The 22575-nt window shown below is 41.1% G+C and overlaps 1 protein-coding gene across 5 annotated transcripts in view; it reads left to right on the top strand.

Moving 5' to 3' along the window:
• Positions 1-17690, top strand: part of LOC129810737 (zinc finger protein 462-like) — a 77449-nt gene extending 59759 nt beyond the window's left edge. For all 5 annotated transcript variants that reach the window (XM_055861587.1, XM_055861597.1, XM_055861561.1 and 2 more), the window contains 6 exons: positions 6285-6537; positions 6822-6958; positions 7407-7630; positions 8078-8279; positions 8511-8640; positions 10116-17690. In XM_055861587.1, the coding sequence (XP_055717562.1) occupies positions 6285-6537; positions 6822-6958; positions 7407-7630; positions 8078-8279; positions 8511-8640; positions 10116-10344 (1175 nt within the window). In that variant the 3' untranslated portion in view covers positions 10345-17690. The remainder of the gene's footprint in view (positions 1-6284; positions 6538-6821; positions 6959-7406; positions 7631-8077; positions 8280-8510; positions 8641-10115) is intronic.
• Positions 17691-22575: the final 4885 nt, after the last annotated feature.

Raw genomic sequence — 22575 nt, 5'->3', positions numbered from 1 at the left:
CAAGTGGTCCTTTGTCCAGAACAATCGTCGTTTGGATTTAGAATGTCTTTTTTCCCTCTCGAATTTGCAAGCAAAACTTGCCAAGTGGCGTGAAGCTCTCCATCGTCAACAAACTCAGAGAACGGAACACGCCTAAACTCCCGAAAAAATGTCAATAATCTGATTAAACTATATTGAAAAAACATACTTTACGATGATATTGTCACATTTATCAAATAAAATCAAAGCCGGAGATATTTGTCGTCTATAACAAAAGCTTTTCAGAAGCCAATGCGGAAGTCCTTTCTGCGTCTTCCTGAGCAAAGGAAATTGGGGTCCTGTCATTCCAAGCTCTCTCTTTTGACCAAAGAAAGAGCTAGAGACCCCATTTCACCTCTCACAGCCTATTGACATCTAGTGGAAGGCGTATGAAGTGCATGTATACTAATAGATTTCAAGCAAACGATTAGGGAGGCCCTGGAACAGAGCCTCGATTTCAGATTTTTCACTTTCTGACAGGAAGTTTGCTGCAAAAGTTCTGTTTTACTCACAGATATAATTCAAACAGTTTTAGAAACTTGAGTGTTTTCTATCCAATAGTAATAATAATATGCATATTGTACGAGCAAGAATTGAGTACGAGGCCGTTTGAAAGGGGCACCTTTTATCCAAGCTACTCAATACTGCCCCTGCAGCCATAAGAAGTTAAAGTATTATACACCATTTTAAAGATAAACTTGTTGTTAATCCCACCACAGTGTCCGATTTCAAAAAGGCTTTACGACGAAAGCACAACATATGATTATGTTAGGTCAGCGCCTAGTCACAGAAAAACACAGCCATTTTTCCAGCCAAAGAGAGGAGTCACAAAATGCAGAAATAGAGATAAAATTAATCACTAACCTTTGATGATCTTCATCAGATGGCACTCATAGGAATTCATGTTACACAATACATGTATGTTTTGTTTGATAAAGTTCATATTTATATCCAAAAATCTCAGTTTACATTGGCGTGTTATGTTCATTAATGTTTTGCCTCCAAAACATCTGGTGATTTTGCAGAGAGCCACATCAATTTACAGGAATACTCATCATAAACCTTGATAAAAGATACAAGTGTTATGCATAGAATTAAAGATATGCATAGAATTAAAGATATACTTCTCCTTAATGCAACTGCTGTGTCAGACTTCAAAAAAGCTTTATGGCAAAAGCACACCATGCAGTAATCTGAGTACAGCGCTCAGGCACAAAAACAAGCCATACAGATACCCAGCATGTTGTGGAGTCAACAAAAGTCAGAAATAGCATTAAAAATATTCACTTACCTTTGATGATCTTCATCAGAATGCACTCCCAGGAATCCCAGTTCCACAATAAATGTTTGTTTTGTTCGATAAAGTTCATCATTTATGTCCAAATACCTCCTTTTCGTTCGCGCGTTTAGTCCAGTAATCCAAATACACAACGCGCGAGCACTAAGTCCAGACGAAAGTCTAAAAAGCTATATTACAGTTCATAGAAACATGTCAAACGATGTATGAATCAATCTTTAGGATGTTTTTATAATAAATCTTCAATAATGTTTCAACCGGACAATTCCTTTGTCTTTAGAAATTAAAAGGAACAGAGCTCGCTCTCACGGCCGTGCGCCTGACTTAGCTCATGGCATTCTGCCAGACACCTGGTTCAAACAGCTCTTATTCGCTCCACCTTCACAGTAGAAGCCTGAAACAAGGTTCTAAAGACTGTTGACATCTAGTGGAAGCCTTAGTGTAAATTTGGTCCGATTGCACTTCCTATCTTGGGTAGGCAAAGACTTGAAAACCTACAAACCTCAGATTTCCCATCTCCTGGTTTGAATTTTTGTCAGTTTTTTGCCTTCCATATGCATTCTGTTATACTCACAGACGTCATTCAAACAGTTTTAGAAACTTCAGAGTGTTTTCTATCCAAATATACTAATAATATGCATATCTTAGCTTCTGGGCCTGAGTAGCAGGCAGTTTACTCTGGGCACGCTTTTCATCCGAACGTGAAAATAGCGCCCCCAGCCATAAGAAGTTAACACACTGCTCGCTTAACCCAGAAGCCAGCCTCACCAATGTGTCGAAGAAAACACCGTACAACTGTCGACCGTGTCAGCGTGTATGCGTCCGGCCCGCCACAGGAGTGGCAGTCTGATGGACGAATCTGGGTTTGGTGGATGCCTAGAGAACGCTACCTGCCCCAGTGTGTAGTGCCAACTGTAAAGTTTGGTGGAGGATGGCTTTTTCTTTGCAACTCTGCCTAGAATACAGACACTGGACAGAGGAACTTTGCCTAGAAGGCCAGCATCCCGTAGTCACCTCTTCACTGTTGACGTTGAGACTGATGTTTTGCATGTACTATTTAATGAAGCTGCCATTTGAGGACTTGTGTGAGGCATCTGTTTCTCAAACTCGACACTAATGTACTTGTCCTCTTGCTCAGTTGTGCACCGGGGCCTCCCACTCCTCTTTCTATTCTGGTTAGAGCGGGTTGGCGCTGTTTTGTGAAGGGAGTAGTACACAGCGTTTTACAAGATCTTCAGTTTCTTGGCAATTTCTCTCAAGGAATAGCCTTCATTTCTCAGAACATAAATAGACTGACAAGTTTCAGAAATAAGTTCTTTGTTTCTGGCCATTTTGAGCCTGTATTTGCCATTTTGAGCCTGTAATCAAATGGAATGAACAGCTTATGAAGCTCTCTTAGCCTATCCTGTAGATCACATATTGAAAACAAATAATCTGAACATTGTGTCAGTACAAAACTCTCCACATATTTTGGAATTTCTTTGCATCCTTGACAATCTCTAATCAATATCCAAAAAGAGCATACGTTTCTTTTGTGCCACTAATGTGAGGGGTTATGTCAGGGGAAACGGTGTTGCAGTAGTCTAGTGCGTGGTTCTGGAATAATGACAAGAGAACCTGGGCAGCTTTGTGTTCACATTGCCCACAAAAAAAGGGAACAGGACTGTGGAATTCAAGCTAACTGAACTCAGACCACCTCTCGAGATGGTCTCCGTTTGGTTCACTTCGGGGGCTCTTTTGAGGGCTCTGAGTTCTGTAGGAGTGTTCACACTGCACACAAAAATTAAGCGAACCGCACTGAATTCACAAAAATATTCTGAAAAGGACCAAGTGTGAAAACACCCTTTACAAAAGGCCCCAAGTAGTAGTATTAATAGGTTTTATTGGTTTATTGCAATCATGGACTGAATTGTACACAAATGTACAACACAGTTAACATCAAATAGTAAATTCCTAAACGAACACAATATATACAGAACAAGAATACTACAAAGACAATATTTAGGGTTGGGTGCTGTTGACACAAATACACATTTTCAATTACAACCAGTACAAGCCTCATTCATTTCAAGGCTGGCGAGCATCAGAACTCAGCAGGGCAGCCCTTCTCACCGCTAGGGGAAACACTGGAATAGGAGCTAACATATGGTCTCCCTCTGAAATCCCAGGATTCACATTGTTAGACCTGATCAAACAGAATCCACCTTTCTTTTTGTGCCCATGACTGGTTCCAGAAGGTGTTAAACTAGCGTGTCAGGTGCCTGGCCCTCCAACCGACCGCCCCGCTCTGTTCTAGAATGTTCTTGGCAGATGTCATCTAGCTGTGGGCACAATGGAATTTTCCCTCTAGGTGGAAGTGGAACACCGAGAGCAGAGCAGAGAAGCACTGTGGAATGCAACCGCCATGTCACCATTGGCTACAGCAGTCCATTGAGGGGGAACAGAGCAGAACGTTAGCAGTTCTAAATGTTACAACTAGTAGATTTTTACAACTAGTGTTTGTGCTGTCTTGTAGTTAGGTGCAGGGTTTTCCTATGAAAGTTATTGACTGTTGAATATCTGTGGTCGTCATGATACTAGTGTAAAAATATTTCACTTGGCTGAAAAGTCCCCAAGGAGTCTGCTGCTTCCTTCCTGCTTCACAGGGGTTCAGCACGGTTCAACAGCTCTTGGGCAGTACTATTGGCTTCTGTTACTACCATTTAAGAAGACAGATTACTACTTTCTCAAAGGATTTGACTGTACCTGCCATCTCATCTACATATTCACTGACTTCGTCTTGCTACTGTGCTGAATGAGGCATTTTTCACATGCAGACATCCACCGTGGTTGTGGTGCCAATCACATGCACAGTTCTGGGATGTTACAGTACACACTAAAAACAAATGCTTCTATATAGTGCCAAATAAGGGTTATTTGGCTTGTTACCACAGAGGATCCCTTTTTGGTGCTATATAGAACCTTGTATGTGAATGTGAACCCTTTGGGATTATCTTTATTTCTGCATAAATTGGTCATAAAATTAGATCTGATCTTCATCAAAGTTACAACAACAGACAAACACAGTCTGCTTAAACTAATAACAAACAAATTATTGTATTTTTCTTGTCTATATTGAATACATAATTTAAACATTCACAGTGTAGGTTGGAAAAAGTATGTGAACCCCTAGGCTAATGACTTCTCCAAAACGTAATTGGAGTCAGGAGTCAGCTAACCTGGAGAACAATCATTGAGATGAGATTGGAGATGTTGGTTAGAGCTGCCCTGCCCTATAAAAAACTCTAACAACATTTGAGTTTGCTAGTCACAAGAAGCATTGCCTAATGTGAACCATGCCTCGAACAAAAGAGATCTCAGAAGATCCAATTGTTGACTTGCATAAAGCTGGAAAGGGTTACAAAACTATCTCTAAAAGTCTTGATGTTCATCAGTCCACGGTAAGACAAATTGTCTATAAATGGAGAAATGTCAGCACTGTTGCTACTCTCCCTAGGAGTGGCCGTCCTGCAAAGATGACTGCAAGAGCACAGAGCAGAATGCTCAATGAGGTTAAGAATAATCCTAGAGTGTCAGCTAAAGATTTAGAGAACTCTCTAGACCGTGCTAACATCTCTGTTGACGAGTTTACGATACGTAAAACACTAAACAAGAATGGTGTTCATGAGAGGACACCACGGAAGCAGCCACTGCTGTCCAAAAAAAACATTGCTGCACGTCAGAAGTTCTCAAAAGAGCATCTGGATGTTCCACAGCGCTACTGGCAAAATATTCTGTGGACAGATGAAACTACAGTTGAGTTGTTTGGAAGGAACACAACACTGTGTGGAGAAAAGGCACAACAACATCCAAACCTCATCCCATCTGTAAAGTATGGTGAAGGGAGCGTCGTGGATGGGGGTTGCCTCAGGGCCTGGACAGCTTGCTATCATAAACTTAAAGATGTATTTTTCTGTCGATCAAGGCATTTTGCAGGAGAATGTAAGACTCTGTCCACCAATTGAAGCTGAACAGAAGTTGGGTGATGCAATAGGACAACGACCCAAAACACAGAAGTAAATCAACAACAGAATGGCTTCAACAGAAGAAAATACGCCTTCTGAAGTGGCCCAGTCAGAGTCCTGACCTCAACCCGATTGAGATGCTGTGGCATGACCTCAAGAATGGTTCACACCAGACATCGCAAGAATATTGCTGAACTGAAACAGTTTTGTAAAGAGGAATGGTCCAAAATTCCTCCTGACCGTTGTGCAGGTCTGATCCGCAGCTACAGAAAACGTTTGGTTGAGGTTATTGCTGCCAAAGGATGGTCAACCAGTTATTAAATCCAAGGGTTCACATACTTTTCCCACCCTGCACTGTGAATGTTTACACGGTGTGTTCAATAAAGATATGAAAACGTATAATTGTTTGTGTGTTATTAGTTTAAGCAGACTGTGTTTGTCTGTTGTTGTGACCTAGATGAAGATCAGATCAAATTTTATGACCAATTTATGCAGAATTTCAGGTAATTCCAAAGGGTTCACATACTTTTTCTTGCCACTGTAGCACCAAAAAAGGGTTTCGCTATGGTTACAACACACTCCAGATCCATTCAGATTCTGAGGGCATGTTTACTTTTATAGCTCTTTGGGTGAATCCTCACAGCCTGTTTGAGTTCCTGACAGGGTGTTTTCTCTGTTAATAACTAGTAGATTATTAATTACTACTGTATAAAAAAGGAAGTTACTGTAAGGGAGTATTTCTTCATGATTTTTATCCATATGGTCCTGTGTGGCTTAGTTTGCATTAGCGTAGTACTAGCAATGCCAAGGTTGTGGGTTCAATTCCTGGGGGATCACACACACACAAAAATCACTAATTGTACTGTAACTGTGCTGTGAGTCATTTTCAATAAAAGTGTCTGCTGAATGGTAGTGTATTATACGATATACACACTCAGCCCCCACTCTCTCTTCCCGCTCTCTAGACGCTGGGTACCTGCATGAGACGGCGGACGTACGGCAGCAGCTCAGTCACTATCAGCTAGCATCTCGTAGTCATGTGACCACCGCCCCGGCCCAGGGCGCGACCTCCGACACGCGTCCGGATGGCATCCTGACCTGTGAGTTCTGTGAGTTCAGTTCGGGGTACATGCAGAGCCTGCGCCGCCACTACAGAGATCGACACGGAGGGAAGAAGCTGTTCAAGTGCAAGGACTGCTCCTTCTTCACCTGCTCCAAGTGAGAAAATGAATGATACTGTGACAACAACTTTGTCTTTCCTTGAGTCCTCACGTCCTCTTTACTCCTTAAACCGCATTGGAGGAGAGGATCCAAGGTCCCTCGCCTCGGAACCCTCTCAAATACATGTTGACAAAATGGAGAGGAGACTGGACATGAGGAATCAAGGAAAGACAAATTGTCTTCTTTTTGGGGGAGTTTTATGATGGTTGCTTGGCAACTGATTGTGCTGGTTGTTTTCTTCTGTCCGTTGGGCCTCACTGCATCTGTTCGGTTCCTCTCAGGTCAGCATTCACCATGCATGTGGAAGCAGGACACACCGTGGTTCTTGAGGAGGGTCACAAAGACCTACGCTGTCCACTCTGTCTCTACCACACCAAATACAAGAGCAATATGATTGACCACATCGTCCTGCACAGGGGTAAGCCATAGTTTATCTGCTCAAATATTGATAAGACAATTCAGAGGGAAATAACTCTTAGTGCCAAGTGTCATGATCTTATTGAGCTTAAAGTCACAGATGTACTAGTCTCGGAGTTCCGGGACATTACACTATATTGTCGCAAACCAAAGTGATTAGCTACACTTACTAAGATACAGTGGAGGCTGCTGAGGGGAGGACGGCTCATAATAATGTCTGGAATGGAGCAAACACCTGGAATGGCATCAAACACCTGGAAACCATGTGGTTAATGTATTTGATACCATTCCACTGATTCCGCCCCAGTCATTACCAGGAGCCCATCCTCCCCAGGTCCCACCAACCTCCTGTGCTAAGATATGACTTCACAGTTGTAAGTGTTATGGTGTTTACACAATAGTCATTATCTCGTTCTTTCTCTCTCCCCTCCTCTCCCTCACCCCCACAGAGGAGCGCGTGGTACCCCTGGAGGTGTCCCGCTCCAAGCTGTCTCGGCACCTGGCGGGCGTGGTGTTCCGCTGCCACAAATGCACCTTCACCTGCTCCAGCGACCAGAGCCTGCAGCTGCACGTCACCAAGCACAACGAGATGAAACCCTACCAATGCCAACTGTGTTACTACGACAGCAGGGAGCGCTACCAGCTGGAGGAACACCTCCGAGACGAGCACAAGGTAAGTCAGACTCAGAACTACAACTCCCATCATGCAGCCTGTCTGGCTGGCATATATGCAAGGAACTTCATCCTGTCAATATGGGAAGTGTGTTGATATTATAGTATAGTCTTGTTTTCACTCTGTGGCACACACCCCTCCACGATGTGGTCTGAACTCCAACTCCCAGCATGCCCTGCCTTGACACATGCTCTTCCTGTTTATCTTTTTTTTTTACTTTGGGGTAGCCTACACATCAATCTTTAATTCAGTTGTACGTGTCCTGGAGATGGGTCGGCTTTAAAAAATGACCTACTTGCTTTTAAAATAGGCAGTTCTCTAAGGATGTCATCCTGAGAAAATCACAAGATCGTGCCAACTTGTATACAATTCTGTATACAAGTAAACAACAACTTGACAGCAGTAAGAACATACTGATGATACCTCTGTCTTTCTCTTGTTGATCAGGTGATCCGTAACTTTGAGTCGATGGGGCGGGTCAATCTGGATCAGCTGGATGCATTAAAGGAGATTCGCAGTAGCGCCGAGGAGGAAGAGGAGAGAGAGGAGGATGGAATGGTCATGGAAGAAGAGATGATGGAGGAGAGAAGAGATGAAGAGCTAGAGGAGGAAGAGGAAGGGGGAGTGGCAGAAAAGCCTTTTCCTAAAGGTAAACAAGAATCTTTGAGCTGTTTTCATTAGGCACTAAACAGAAGAAAACCGACTGAATCAGGGAGGGACTGTTTCAAAACGTTTTGTTACATGTGCCCTAATGAACACAACCCTGTTACTGGCCCTGTCACTGATCAGTAATGTGATGTGACTGGGGGCCTGTTATATCTGTCTTTGCTGTATGTCTGATATTAACCCCTCATCATGCTAATCGCTGTCTGTCCCCCAGATGTCCCTGTGGTTTCCCCGAGCAGCAGCAGTGTGTCTGCCTCCGCTGACAAGCGTTTCCCCTGTGAGTTCTGTGGTCGTTGCTTCAGCAACAACATAGAGTGGGAACGCCACGTCCTCCGACACGGAATGTGAGTCCATAGAGATACATTATAATATCTTATGTTAGTATTTAGTGCTGTGCTCCCCCCCCCCCCCCCCCGCTAAGCATTTACCGACAGCAAATTATTTTTTTGGTGCAGTCTGTCCCGGCCTTGATTTTAATGTCCAAGGACGTAGATTCTTAGGCCGGAACAGACCAAATCTGAACCAATCATAGACGTTTATGTTTGATTCAGAACTGGTCCGGTCTGGCCTTTATTTGGCCCAAACGTAGACGTCTATAATTGGTTCAGATTTGGTCCTGACCAAAAAGCAATCATAGACATCTGTTTCATAAGTTTGGAGGGTACAGTATAATATAGTAGAGTACAGCAGAGTACAGTACAATACAGTACAGTGCACAGTACATCAGAGTACAGTACAGCAGAGTACAGTACAATATAGTACAGTAGAGTAGAGCAGAGTACATTACAGTACACAGTACAGTAGAGCACAGCAGAGTACAGTACAATATAGTACAGTAGAGTACAGCAGAGTACAGTACAATATAGTACAGTAGAGCACAGCAGAGTACAGTACAATATAGTACAGTAGAGCACAGCAGAGTACAGTACAATATAGTACAGTAGAGTACAGCAGAGTACATTACAGTACACAGTACAGTAGAGCACAGCAGAGTACAGTACAATATAGTACAGTATAGTACAGTAGAGTACATTACAGTACAGTACACAGTACAGTAAAGCACAGTAGAGTATAGTACAACACAGTACAGTACACAGTAGAGCACAGCAGAGTAGAGTACAATACAGTACAGTAGAGTACAGTACAATATAGTACAGTAGAGCACATTACACAGTACAGTAGAGCACAGCAGAGTAAAGTACAGTATGGCACAGCTTAGTACAGTACACAATACAGTAAAGAAAGTGTATCACAGTACACAGTACAGTACAGAAAAGTATAGTATAGTAGAGTAAATATATATATATATATATATATATATGAATAAAAGTTATTTTAATGGACAAAAAAGGTGCTTTTCTTTCAAAAACAAGGACATTTCTAAGTGACCCCAAACGTTTGAACGGTAGTGTATATGCATATGAAGTTGGCCATAGAATCAATGACTGAAAAAATAAGTATTTTCAACGTCTGTTATTAACGTCTTTTCAATGTCCGGAAAATATGTATTTTCACCTTTCATTCCGCACCTGAAATGCACCCGATTTCAATGCCCTGTAGAATATGTATTTTCAACATCCGTAAAATTCATATTTTTAACTTTGATTCAGCAACTAGATGTCTAAAAGACATATTTTCTACGTAATTTTGTTTACTAGGATTGCGTCCCTCTCTTCTCCTTTCCCTGTCCCATCTCTCCCGTCTCTCTCTCCATTCCTACTTCTTTCCCTCCCTCTCAGCCTCTTCCTTCAGCATGTTTTCCCCCAGTATGTTCCTATGGTGATGAACACTGACCTTTCACCCTCTCATCCCCATGCAGGACTGTTACCAACAGCAGAACAACAGACACTAGCGCCACTCCAGCAATAGACACCTCAGCTCAGCTTCTTATTGGCTCGTTGGATGTCGTGACAATGACCGATAGAGGGATGGACCTATCCAGCAACGGCATGGAGGTGGAGAGAGGATATGCCTCTGACGTATCACAGAGTAGTAAAAATCAGAATGAGGAAGACAAAGAAATACTTGAGACCAAAAATGACCTATAGGAAGAGAGGGAAGAGAAGAGAACTGTGGCCTAACATTGTAGTCACTGTGCTAGAGACCATAACATTAGGTTTTATGGATATTGATGTTGGGTTGGGTATCAAAAATAGGCTGCAAAAAAAAAAGATGTAAACATAAAAAACAAAGTCAAAGGAATTGTCACCTTTTGGAGCATTGTTAGCTTTTAAGTGTAACATATTGGAAACAATAGGTTGTGTTCAATGATTTATATATACACTAGATGACTGACAGGGAGCGCTGTTTTGAAGCCGCCGTACCTCCATCTTGGCTCTCCCCCACCATTGTGTTGATGCCACCGCGCCTCCATCTTTGAACTCCCCCACCATTGAAAAAATATTTTGGAAGCTATAGAAATGCATTTATGAAGTCTACATTTGTTTTTGACACGTTTATTCTATACTGAACAAAAATATAAATGCAATTCAATGATTGTACTGAGTTACACTTCATATAAGGAAATCAGTCATTTTAAATAAATAAATTAGGCCCTAATCTATGGATTTCACGACTGGGCAGGGCCCACCCATTTGGGAGCCAGGCCCATTCAATCAGAATGAGTTTTTCACAACAAAAGGTCTTCATTACAGACAGAAATACTCCTCAGTTTCATTAGCTGTCCAGTTGGCTGGTCTCAGATACTCCCGCAGGTAAAGAAGCCGGATGTGGAGGTCCTGGGCTGGCGTGGTTACACGTGGTCTGCGGTTGTGAGACTGGTTGAACGTAATGCCAAATTCTATAAAATAACCTTATGGTAGAAAAATTAACATAACATTCTCTGGCAACAGCTCTGGTGGACCTCTGGCAACAGCTCTGGTCGACATTCCTGCAGACAGCATGCCAATTGCAAGCTCCCTCAAAACTTGAGACATCTGTGGCATTGTGTTGTGTAACAACACTGCACATTTTAGTGGCCTTTTATTGTCCCCAGTACAAGGTGCATCTGTGTAATGATCATGCTGTTTAATCAGCTTCTTGATATGCCACACCTGTCAAGTGGATGGTTTATCTTGGCAAAGGAGAAATGCCCACTAACAGGGATGTAAAAAAAAATCTGCGAAAAAATAAGCTTTTGTGCATTTGGAACATTTCAATTATATCAGTTCATGAAACATGGGACCAACACTTTACGTGTTGCATTTATATTTTTGTTCAGTATATTACAGACATGTTAATGCATATTTTTGTTATTATATTATGTGAGCTAAACATAAAAATAAATAAAAATTGGAAAAAATATATATATAAAAACATTTGCATTAAAGTATAATGTTTTGAAAGTGATAATGTTACTTTGCCCACTACAGCAACAAAAATACTAAAATACATTTAATTTTGACCTTGAATCATTCAATTTTAATACTGTAGAATTCCATTCATTTCTATGGACTGCTTCTTCTGTGGAGTGCCAATATGGCCGACCGGTGGCTTCAACGCCTCTCATTGGTCAATACATAGCATCAGCAATCCAGGGTTTATATACATCACCGTTTGTGTTACATCCCAAAAAATGTAAATGGATTAACTTTAAAGTGAGTCACTGGTCCCATAGAATAGATGTTAATATATTGGTAACCAATAGTGGATGGTACTGTAAAGCATACATTCAGGTCAAATCGTCAGTTTCCACAGCTTAAGTCCTAGTTCACGTCTACTGAACTAAGATATTTATTTTGTTTAAAGAAAAGAGTGGGTGACATTTCCCCAAAACATGTTTGAAATTGGAGAATTACATTTTTAAGCCTATACAATGCCTTCAGAAAGTAGTTATACCCTTTGATTTATTACACATTTGTTTGTTACATCCTGAATTCAAAATTTATTAAATACATCTATTTTTTCTCACCCATCTACACACAATACCCAATAATGACAAAGTGAAAACATGTTTTTAGTTTTTTTTGCAAATTTATTGAAAATTAATTATATCTAATTTCCGTAAGTATTTACACCCCTGGGTCAATTTGTTGTAGATGCAAGCACCTTTGGCAGCAAGTACAGCTGTGAGTCTTTCTGGGTAAGTCTCTAAGAGCTTTCCACACCTGGATTGTACAACATCTGCCCATTTATTATTTTCAAAATCATTCAAGCTTTGTCAAATTGGTTGTTGGTCATTGCTAAACAACCCTTTTCAGGTCTTTCCATAAAGTTTTAGGTAGATTTAAGTCAAAACTGTAACTCGGCCACTCGGGAACATTCACGGTCTTCTTGGTAAGCAACTCCAGTCTAGATGGGGCCTTTTGTTTTAGGTTATTGTCCTGCTGAAAGGTGAATTCATCTCCCAGTATCTGGTGGAAAGCAGACTGAACAAGGTTTTGCCTGTGCTTAGCACCATTCCATTTATTTTTTTTATCCTAAAAATTTCCCAGTCCTTAACGATTACAAGCATACCCATAACATGATGCAGCCACCACTATGCTTGAAAATATGGAGAGTCTTACTCAGTAATGTGTTGTATTGGATTTGCCTCAAACATAACACTTTATATTTAGGACAAAAAAGGTAATTGCTTTGCCACATTTTTTGCTTTTTTACTTTAGTGCCTTATTGGAAAACAGGATGCATGTTTTGGATTATTTTTATTCTGTACAGGCTTCCTTCTTTGCCCTCTGTAAATTGTGTTAATATTGTGGAGTAACTACAATGTTGTTGATCCATCCTCAGTTTTCTCCTATCACAGCCATTAAACACTGTAACTGTTTTAAAGTCACCATTGGCCTCATGGTGAAATCCCTGAGCGATTTCCTTCCTCTCCGGCAACTGAATTAGGAAGGACGCTTCTATCTTTGTAGTGACTGGGTGTAATTAGTGTAATTAATAACTTCACCATGCTCAAAGGGATATTCAATGTCTGCTTTTTTTTTACCCATCTACTAATAGGTGCCATTTTATGCGAGGCATTGGTTGAATCTGTGTTTGAAATTCACTGCTCAACTGAAGAACCTTACAGATAATTGTATGTGTGGGGTACATAGATGAGGTAGTCATTCAAAAATCATGTTTATTACTATGAATCACTATTATTGCACACAGAGTGAGTCCATGCAACGTATTATGTAACATGAACCTATTTATGCTTGCCATAACAAAGGGGTTGAATACTTGTTGACTCAAGACATTTCAGCTTTAAATTTTTTATTAATTTCAAATAATTTCTAACAACGTACAGTGCCAGTCAAAAGTTTGGACACACCTACTCATTTAAGGGTTTTTCTTTATTTTTTACTATTTTCTACATTGTAGAAATAATAGTGAAGACATCAAAACTATGGAAATAACACATATGGACTCATGTAGTAAACAAAAAAGTGTTCATCAAATCAAAATATATTTTATATTTCAGATACTTCAAAGTAGCCACCCTTCGCCTTGATGACAGCTTTGCACACTCTTGGCATTCTCAACCAGCTTCACCTGGAATGCTTTTCCAACGGTCTTGAAGGAGTTCCCACATATACTGAGCACTTGTTGGCTGCTTTTACTTCACTCTGTGGTCCAACTCATCTCAAATCATCTCAATTGAGTTGAGGGCGGGTGATTGTGTTGACCACGTCATCTGATGCAGCTCTCCTTCTTGGTCAAATAGCCATTACACATCTTGGAGGTGTGTTTTGGGTCATTGTCCTGTTGAAAAACAAATGATAGTCCCACTAAGCGCATATATTTGGGCTGCAATTTCTGAGGCTGGTAACTCTAATGAACTTATCTTCTGCAGCAGAGGTAACTCTGGGTCTCCCATTCCTGTGGCGGTCCTCATGAGAGCCAGTATCATCACAGTGCTTGATGGTTTTTGCGACTGCACTTGAAGAAGCTTTCAAAGTTCTTGAAATGTTCTGAATTGACTGACCTTGTCTTAAAGTAAAGATGGACTGTCATTTCTCTTTGCTTATTTGAGGTGTTCTTGCAATAATATGGACTTGGCCTTTTACCAAAATGGGCTATCTTCTGTATACCACCCCTACCTTGTCACAACACAACTGATTGGTTCAAACGCATTAAGAAGGAATGAAATTCCACAAATTAACAAGGTTAATTGAATTGCATTCCAGGTGACTACCTCATGAAGCTAGTTGAGAGAATGCCAAGAGTGTGCAAAGCTGTCTTCAAGGCAAATGGTGGCTACTTTGAAGAATCTCAAATATAAAATATATTTTGATTTGTTTAACACTTTTTTGGTTACTACATGATTCCATGTGTGTTATTTCATAGTTTGGATGTCTTCACTATTTTTCTACAAATGTAGAAAATAGTAAAAATAAAGAAAAACCCTTGAATGAGTAGGTGTGTCCAAACTTTTGACTAGTACTGTAATTCCATTTTGACATTATGCGGTATTGTGTGTCGGCAATTGACAAAAAAATCTACATTTAATCCATTTTAAATTCAGGCTGTAACACAACAAGATGTGGGGAATAGTCAAGAGGTGTGAAAACTTTCTGAAGGCACTGTATGTATCAAAGCACCTTTGACCCCATGGAAGTTCCAAACGAGGGGTTCTTTAAAGATATTTAACCTACTCTACTATGATCCCACCTTTAACCTACTACTGCTCCCTGATCCCCCTTTAAGCTCCTACTGCTCCCTGATCCCCCTTTAACCTACTTCTTCTCCCTGATCCCCCTTTAACTTACTTCTTCTCCCTGATCCCCCTTTAACTTACTTCTTCTCCCTGATCCCCCTTTAACCTCCTACTGCACCCTGACCCCCTTTAACCTCCTGCTCCCTGACCTCCCCTTCACCTTGACCCCCATTTAACCTCCTACTGTATGGGTTAACACATTTAACTGACCCCCATTTAACCTACTGTATGGGGTAACACATTCAGCTCACTGACCCCCATTTAATCCCTGACCCACCTTTAACCTCCCTGCTACCATCCAGATCCTCATTTCCTTCTCCTAATAATCCCATCGTCTAGAGTTGTCGTTGTAACAGAGTTAAGAACGTGCCGGAAGGTCACTCCACAGCTAGCTTGAAATGTCGTCGATGCAATTGGATCCTTTTGTATAGCTCAATCGGTCGGTACGTTGTCAAGGAGGATGGTCACTGGTTCGAGCCCGTTATGGGGACACGGACAGTGGAGGACGATATACCGTGAAGGAAGATATACTGTGAGCAGCTGACTGCCGTCGGTTTCATGATGTTGAGAGACAGACAGTATATGAGAGATGACTCCTCTTGACCTGTGCCTGTATTCAAGTGTCTCTGAGTAGGAGTGCTGATCTAGGGTCAGTTTTGCCTTTTAGATCATAATGAAGAAGATTATATGGACAGTGTGGACCTGATCCTAGATCTGCCTTCTCAACGTGTCACTCTCCACCCATCTATACTAGCTGTAAAAGACAGTAGGACATTTATGTGATTTGACCCGAATGATAACTTTACAGTAGTCTTTTTTAGCATTGTGTTAATCAAGTAGAATAATTCCTTGAGGAATAGTTGCACCTTATCTATAGTATATATCCAACTTTTAGAATATTGACTTGGCTTTTGCCCTAATATGGTTCCCTTGAATAGGATGTGATGCCTTCAGCCTTAGGCATTCCCATCACTTCCACTCTTTATAACTGCATTTATTGTCTATAGTCCAACTTCTGACAGTTGAGATTTTGACATTTGAAAGTGAACTGACACAACCGTGTTCCCAAAACATGATAACCAGCAGCTTGACTTAATTGGTTAAGTTCCCTTGCTATTTGGTCTATCCATAGCGAGCTACACTGTACTCTGGTGTTATAAATATATCTTCAACGTCAGAAGAAAATAGAGGGAATAATGTGTGGAAAATAGCATGACGTAAGCAGCTAATTCACCTCATCAATAGGGAATTGTGACAGCATTTGAAAGACATCCAACTTGTATGCTAAAGAAAAATGATTTTAAATGTGACTGACCAGCAATGTGAAAGTAGAACACTGGGGTGTTTAACTAATGTTCTCCAGTGCATTTATGCTGTATTCTATCATTGTTTATGGAGATAACTAGGAGAGCCTACTCTTCTGTATGCTTCTTTTTAGACTAGGCTGTTTTGACAAACAAGGCAGAGATTGTATATGTTAGAAGTTGCTGCTCAAATACCCCAAAGCCTTATTAGAATTATGAATAGCAATTATTTCAAGCTTCATCAAAACAAATGTTTTCTTTTCAACAGTGGTTGGTTGGAACCAATACAAAAAAACAATACAAAGTGATTGACAGTTATTGGTATAACTCATTTGAGCCATCAAAATGACAGAAAATAAAATGTTTTCTTGGTACCAAAATATTTAGCTGGCTATGTTTGCTACAAATGTCTTTCCTGGGTAAAGAACCATTGTTGCATAGGGGAAGAACCCAGAGACATATATATATATATACAGTATTAATGTATATATGGCTCTGATAGAATCCAGTTCCCCTATAGGGTGTCCTGCATGTACGTATGTGACATGCAGCTGTGTATAGAGAAAACAAACTGCTTGTTAAGTGTTTGAAACTGTGGTGTTTCAGAAAGGAACTTTAACCTTTTTCCTTTAGGTGTTGGTCTCAAATTAAACAAATAAACAAAACAAAAAAATCTAAAGATAACAACCTTTGGAGTGTTTTTCAGACTCCCAAATCAAAATGTTAATAATAAGCTGTTGTACAACGTCTGGTTGATAAGAAATATCGCTTATTTTTTTGTACCTTAAAAACAATGGGGGGGGGGTGCTGAGTCTTTTACCCCTTGTCCTCTTTTCCTTTTAAAGGACTAGCCTAGCTTTTTAAACATTAACCCGTTAGAGAAATGTTTGTTTGAGGAAATAAGCTTTTAAAAAGTGGCAGCCGCTCCACTTAAAACCAGGGGTTAAATATGGATTTTGTAAGGTGATGAAACTGTCCTGTCTCTCTGTCCCCCAAAATTGGTAAATTTTTCATATAAATCTATTGAACTGTCACTGTATACAGTGTCTCACTGTACCCTGAAGGAGGTGGGACTATTTTGGTTGTTGGTCACACCCCTTCCTCCCACCTCCCAATTTAATCCCTGCTCGTCATAACACACTGGATACTTGTATGTATATATATATATATATATATATATGTATATATATATATATATATATATATATATATATATATATATTTTAGTTTGTCTTCATTATGTTTCTCTCCTCTCTTCAGACTGTTCTCTATAGTTTTACTACTTTAGATTCTCCATTTTGCCTTTTCTCCTGTGAAAATCTGATTCCTAAAGGTGGGCCTAGAATGATTGTTTACAATTGTATTCCATTTGATCTCTGGATATTCTGTAAATATTGTAATTCATTGTCTTTTTTTAACTTGTTAATAAAGTTATCAGATAACGGTATATTGTGTTTGTTGTCATGGATCATAGTTCCACTTTGTGGAGCTGTTGTTTCCAATCAGATATATCTGGTGTCTCTTAACACCACAGGATCAGTATATTCTCCATTGTCACAAATTCCCAGAAATCACAGGTCAATCCACCCAATACTTTGAATAGGACACCATATCATTGTTTCAGGTTATTGATACTCCAAAAACAGCTCTTAGTACAGGCGTATCTATTAGTATGCTTATCACGACAGATGTCATGAATTGTAAATGAATAAGCTCTAAGGGGCTCCCGAGTGGTGCAGCTGTCTAAGGCACTGCATCTCAGTGCTAGAGGCGTCACTACAGACTCTGGTTCGATTCCAGGCTGTATCACAACCGGCCATGATTGGAAGTCCCATAGGGTGTCTCCAGCGTTGTCCGGGTTAGGGTTTGGCTAGGGTATGCCGTCATTGTAAATAAGAATTTGTTCTTAACTGACTTGCCTAGTCAAATAAAGGTAAAATAATAAGGTAAGCAAGCTCCCAGGAAAGCAATTTGCAAACATGTATGCTTGGCTTTCAAGGGCAGAACAGATGCGATTCAGTGAGATAAAGTAATACTTAAGTGTTTCACAATCACGGCTATGCCAGCCATTACATTTTAATTCCTTGCACTGATCATTCATTATTTACATAGTATTTACTCATCCCAACCCTCATTTTTGAGAGTAATTATTGTTTTTGGATGATTGCCGAGACATGGATAATAATACCAAATACCTTTTATTTGCTGTAGTTGTGGTAGTACATGTGGTTTGTTTGAATGTGTCTGTCAGAGACGGTGGCAATCTTTTGTTAGATCAAATGTCTTTATGCATCTTCAATCTTCTGTTAGTGGAGGGATGCAGCCACCCCTGGGCAGCAGAGGACAAAGAGAAGGTTGACAGGAGAAGCCATAGTGAGGATGCATCTAAAATGGCACCCTATTCCCTATATAGTGCCCTACTTTTGGCCAGGGTACATAGGTGCTCTGGTCAAAAGTAGTGCACTATGTAGGGAATAAAGTGCCATTTTGGGACACAAGCCTGAATCCTTCACCTCAGTCTCAGATAAAAGAATGTGACAGACAGTCGTTTAGGCTTTGAAACGAACAGACAAAGCCAGGCTGAGGCTCCCTCTTTATCTGTCTGAGAGAGTGGCCAGAGAAGAGAGAAAGGACAAAGACAACAGCCAGTACTGTAGCTACCAGAAAGATGAGCTGTTCTAGGGCAGGCGAGAGTTCTTAGAACTATCTGTATTACACAGCCATTGTTTACTACTCTTCTTTACCACTGTCACATTTTTTTTCTGCAACCTGATCACATCAACTGACATGACCTTATCGAAGTGATAGTAACAGATATGAGAGTGAAGTCGTGTGCACTTTGAAGTATATATCAACTGTAAATACAGGATTTTCATTGAACCCTTCTAATATTTTGATGAACCAAATACCAATGCTACATATGCCAGTCTCTACCCATGTTGACAACTTCTGCTCTGCCTCTTGTTGATGTCAATATCTATCATAGTTTTACTCAAAATGCATTTGATTTTACCATCCTCTATGTAGGCTGTCCTCTTGGATGGTTGCCATGGAGAGTCTTCACTCAGAGCAGCCCATATTTGTCAAAACAGCTTGTCCACAGGAAATAGCTCTGGAGTGAGGCGACATCCCAGTGGTCTGCAGCTCTGTGTTCCACCCTTCCACCCATTACATGATCATGGCTTCTCTCTCTCTCTCTCTCACATCTCGCTCATCAACTCTGTGGAACTGAGTTCCACTGATCCAAACCACAATCCCAGAGGAACGCAAGACTTCTAGTCGTGTACATGATAAACGACAGCAGATACATTTGGGACACAGAAACAGTGGGGAAATGTAGGCCTATGTAAAAAAATATATATATATATATATAATAATAAATTGTAAATTACTAATTAAAATGTAGCCTTTAGCATTTTAGAATATGATATACTTGTAGTGTTAAAAGACAGCTGTTATTTGTCAATGAGTCGCTCGTCACACCACCTCGTTAAAACGTTGGGTTTCTTTTCTTACTACATCCAAATCAAAGTCTTACCCTCAGCTTAGTATTTCACAGGTCTAACGTCATCTTTAAAAATATCTCCAAGACATGGGGGATCAGGAGTAGTAATCTCTGAAGCTCACCACTTCTGAGGAGCCGACAGCAGACTAACGAGCCCTAGAGACAGACAGAGAGGGATAGAAGGATTCCTGATGCTTTAAGGCACCGCTATCCAATGACTGGACCAGAATGAAACAGGGGAGTGGGGGTGGGGGGTGGTGGGGGAGAAACAGAGAGAGGAAGTAAGAGAGAGAGTGTGTGGGGGGGTTCTTCTATCCAAGGATAGTTAAACAAGGACAATTCTCCCTCGTGGGGACATTTCCCCTGTTACAATTAGGGTTAGAATTGGTTTAAGGTTAGGGTTACGATAGAGCGCTGCACCCCTCAGGATGCCTAAGGCACTGCATCGCAGCGTTGTGGTGTCACAACAGTCTGGGATCGAACCCAGGCTGTGTCACAATCGGCCGTGACCAGGAGTCCCATAGCCCGGTGCACAATTGACCCAGCATCGTCCGGTTTAGGGGAGGGTGTGGCCGGGGGGCGCTTTACTTGGCTCATCACGCTCTAGCGATGCCTTCTGGCGGGCTGGGCGCATGCAGCATGACTTTGGTCGTCAGTTGAAAGGTGTTTCCGCCGACACATTGGTGCAGCTGGCTTCCGGGTTAAGTGGGCGGGTGTTGAGGAGCACAGTCTGGCGAGTCATGTTTCAGAGGATGCATGACTCGACCTTCGCCTCTCCTGAGCCAATTGTGCTGTTGCAGCGCTGAGACAAGTTCGCAATCATGAAATTGGGGAGAAAAAGGGGGTTGATTTTTTGGTGTGTCTCTAGTAGGTCTATACTGTGTCTCTAGTAGATCTATACTGTGTCTCTAGTGGGTCTATACTGTCTCTCTAGTAGAAATATACTGTGTCTCTACTGCAGGGGTGTCAAACTCATTCCACGGAGGGCCTAGTGTCTGCAGGTTTTTGGTTTTTCCTTTCAGTAAAGCCCTAGACAACCAGGTGTGGGGAGTTCCTAACTAATTAGTGATTTTAATTCATCAATCAAGTACAAGGGAGGAGCGAAAACCCGCAGACACTCGGCCCTCCGTGGAATGAGTTTGACACATGTGCTCTACTGAGTCTATACTGTGTCTCTAGTAGGTCTATACTGTGTCTCGAGTGGGTCTATACTGTGTCTCTAGCGGGTCTATACTGTGTCTCTAGTAGGTCTATACTGTGTCTCTGGTAGGTCTATACTGTGTCTCTAGTGGGTCTATACTGTCTCTCTAGTAGGTCTATACTCTCTAGTAGAAATATACTGTGACTCTAGTAGGTCTATACTGTGACTCTAGTAGGTCTATACTGTGACTCTAGTAGGTCTATACTGTGACTCTAGTAGGTCTATACTGTGACTCTAGTAGGTCTATACTGTGACTCTAGTAGGTCTATACTGTGACTCTAGTAGGTCTATACTGTGACTCTAGTAGGTCTATACTGTGACTCTAGTGGGTCTATACTGTGACTCTAGTGGGTCTATACTGTGACTCTAGTGGGTCTATACTGTGACTCTAGTGGGTCTATACTGTGACTCTAGTGGGTCTATACTGTGACTCTAGTGGGTCTATACTGTGACTCTAGTGGGTCTATACTGTGACTCTAGTGGGTCTATACTGTGACTCTAGTGGGTCTATACTGTGACTCTAGTGGGTCTATACTGTGACTCTAGTGGGTCTATACTGTGACTCTAGTGGGTCTATACTGTGACTCTAGTAGGTCTATACTGTGACTCTAGTAGGTCTATTCTGTGTCTCTAGCAGGTTTATACTGTTTCTCTAGTAGTTCTATACTGTGGAGTCTGCGACTAGCACAGTCAGTGTAGTCAGCTCAGCTATCCCCATTGAGACCGTGTCTGTGCCTCGACCTAGGTAGTGCAAAACTCAACATGGTGGTGTTCGCCTTAGCAATCTCACTAGAATAAAGACCTCCTCCATTCCTGCCATTATTGAAAGAGATCGTGATACCTCACATCTCAAAATAGGGCAACTTAATGTTAGATCCCTCACTTCAAAGGCAGTTATAGTTAAAGAACTAATCACTGATCATAATCTTGATGTGATTGGCCTGACTGAAACATGGCTTAAGCCTGATGAATTTACTGTGTTAAATGAGGCCTCACCTCCTGGTTACACCAGTGACCATATCCCCCATGCATCCCGCAAAGGCGGAGGTGTTGCTAACATTTACGATAGCAAATTTCAATTTACAAAAAAAAATACGTATTTTCGTTTTTTGAGCTTTTAGTCATGAAATCTATGCAGCCTACTCAATCATATTTTTATAGCTACTATTTACAGGCCTCCTGGGCCATATACAGTGTTCCTCACTGAGTTCCCTGAAATCCTATCAGACCTTGTAGTCATAGCAGATAATATTCAAATTTTTGGTGACTTTAATATTCACATGGAAAAGTCTACAGACCCACTCCAAAAGGCTTTCGGAGCCATCATTGACTCAATGGGTTTTGTCCAACATGTCTCTGGACCTACTCACTGCCACAGTCATACTCTGGACCTAGTTTTGTCCCATGGAATAAATGTTGTGGATCTTAATGTTTTTCCTCATAATCCTGGACTATCGGACCACCATTCTATTACGTTTGCAATCGTAACAAATAATCTGCTCAGACCCCAACCCAGGAGCATCAAAAGTCGTGCTATAAATTCTCAGACAACCCAAAGATTACTTGATGCCCTTCCAGACTCCCTCTGCCTACCCAAGGACGTCAGAGGACAAAAATCAGTTAACC

The sequence above is a fragment of the Salvelinus fontinalis genome, chromosome 2 (genome assembly GCF_029448725.1).
Source record: "Salvelinus fontinalis isolate EN_2023a chromosome 2, ASM2944872v1, whole genome shotgun sequence".
Lineage (NCBI taxonomy): Eukaryota > Metazoa > Chordata > Actinopteri > Salmoniformes > Salmonidae > Salvelinus > Salvelinus fontinalis.
Note: the sequence above shows the minus strand (reverse complement) of the source record. Positions and strands in the feature narration are given on the sequence as shown.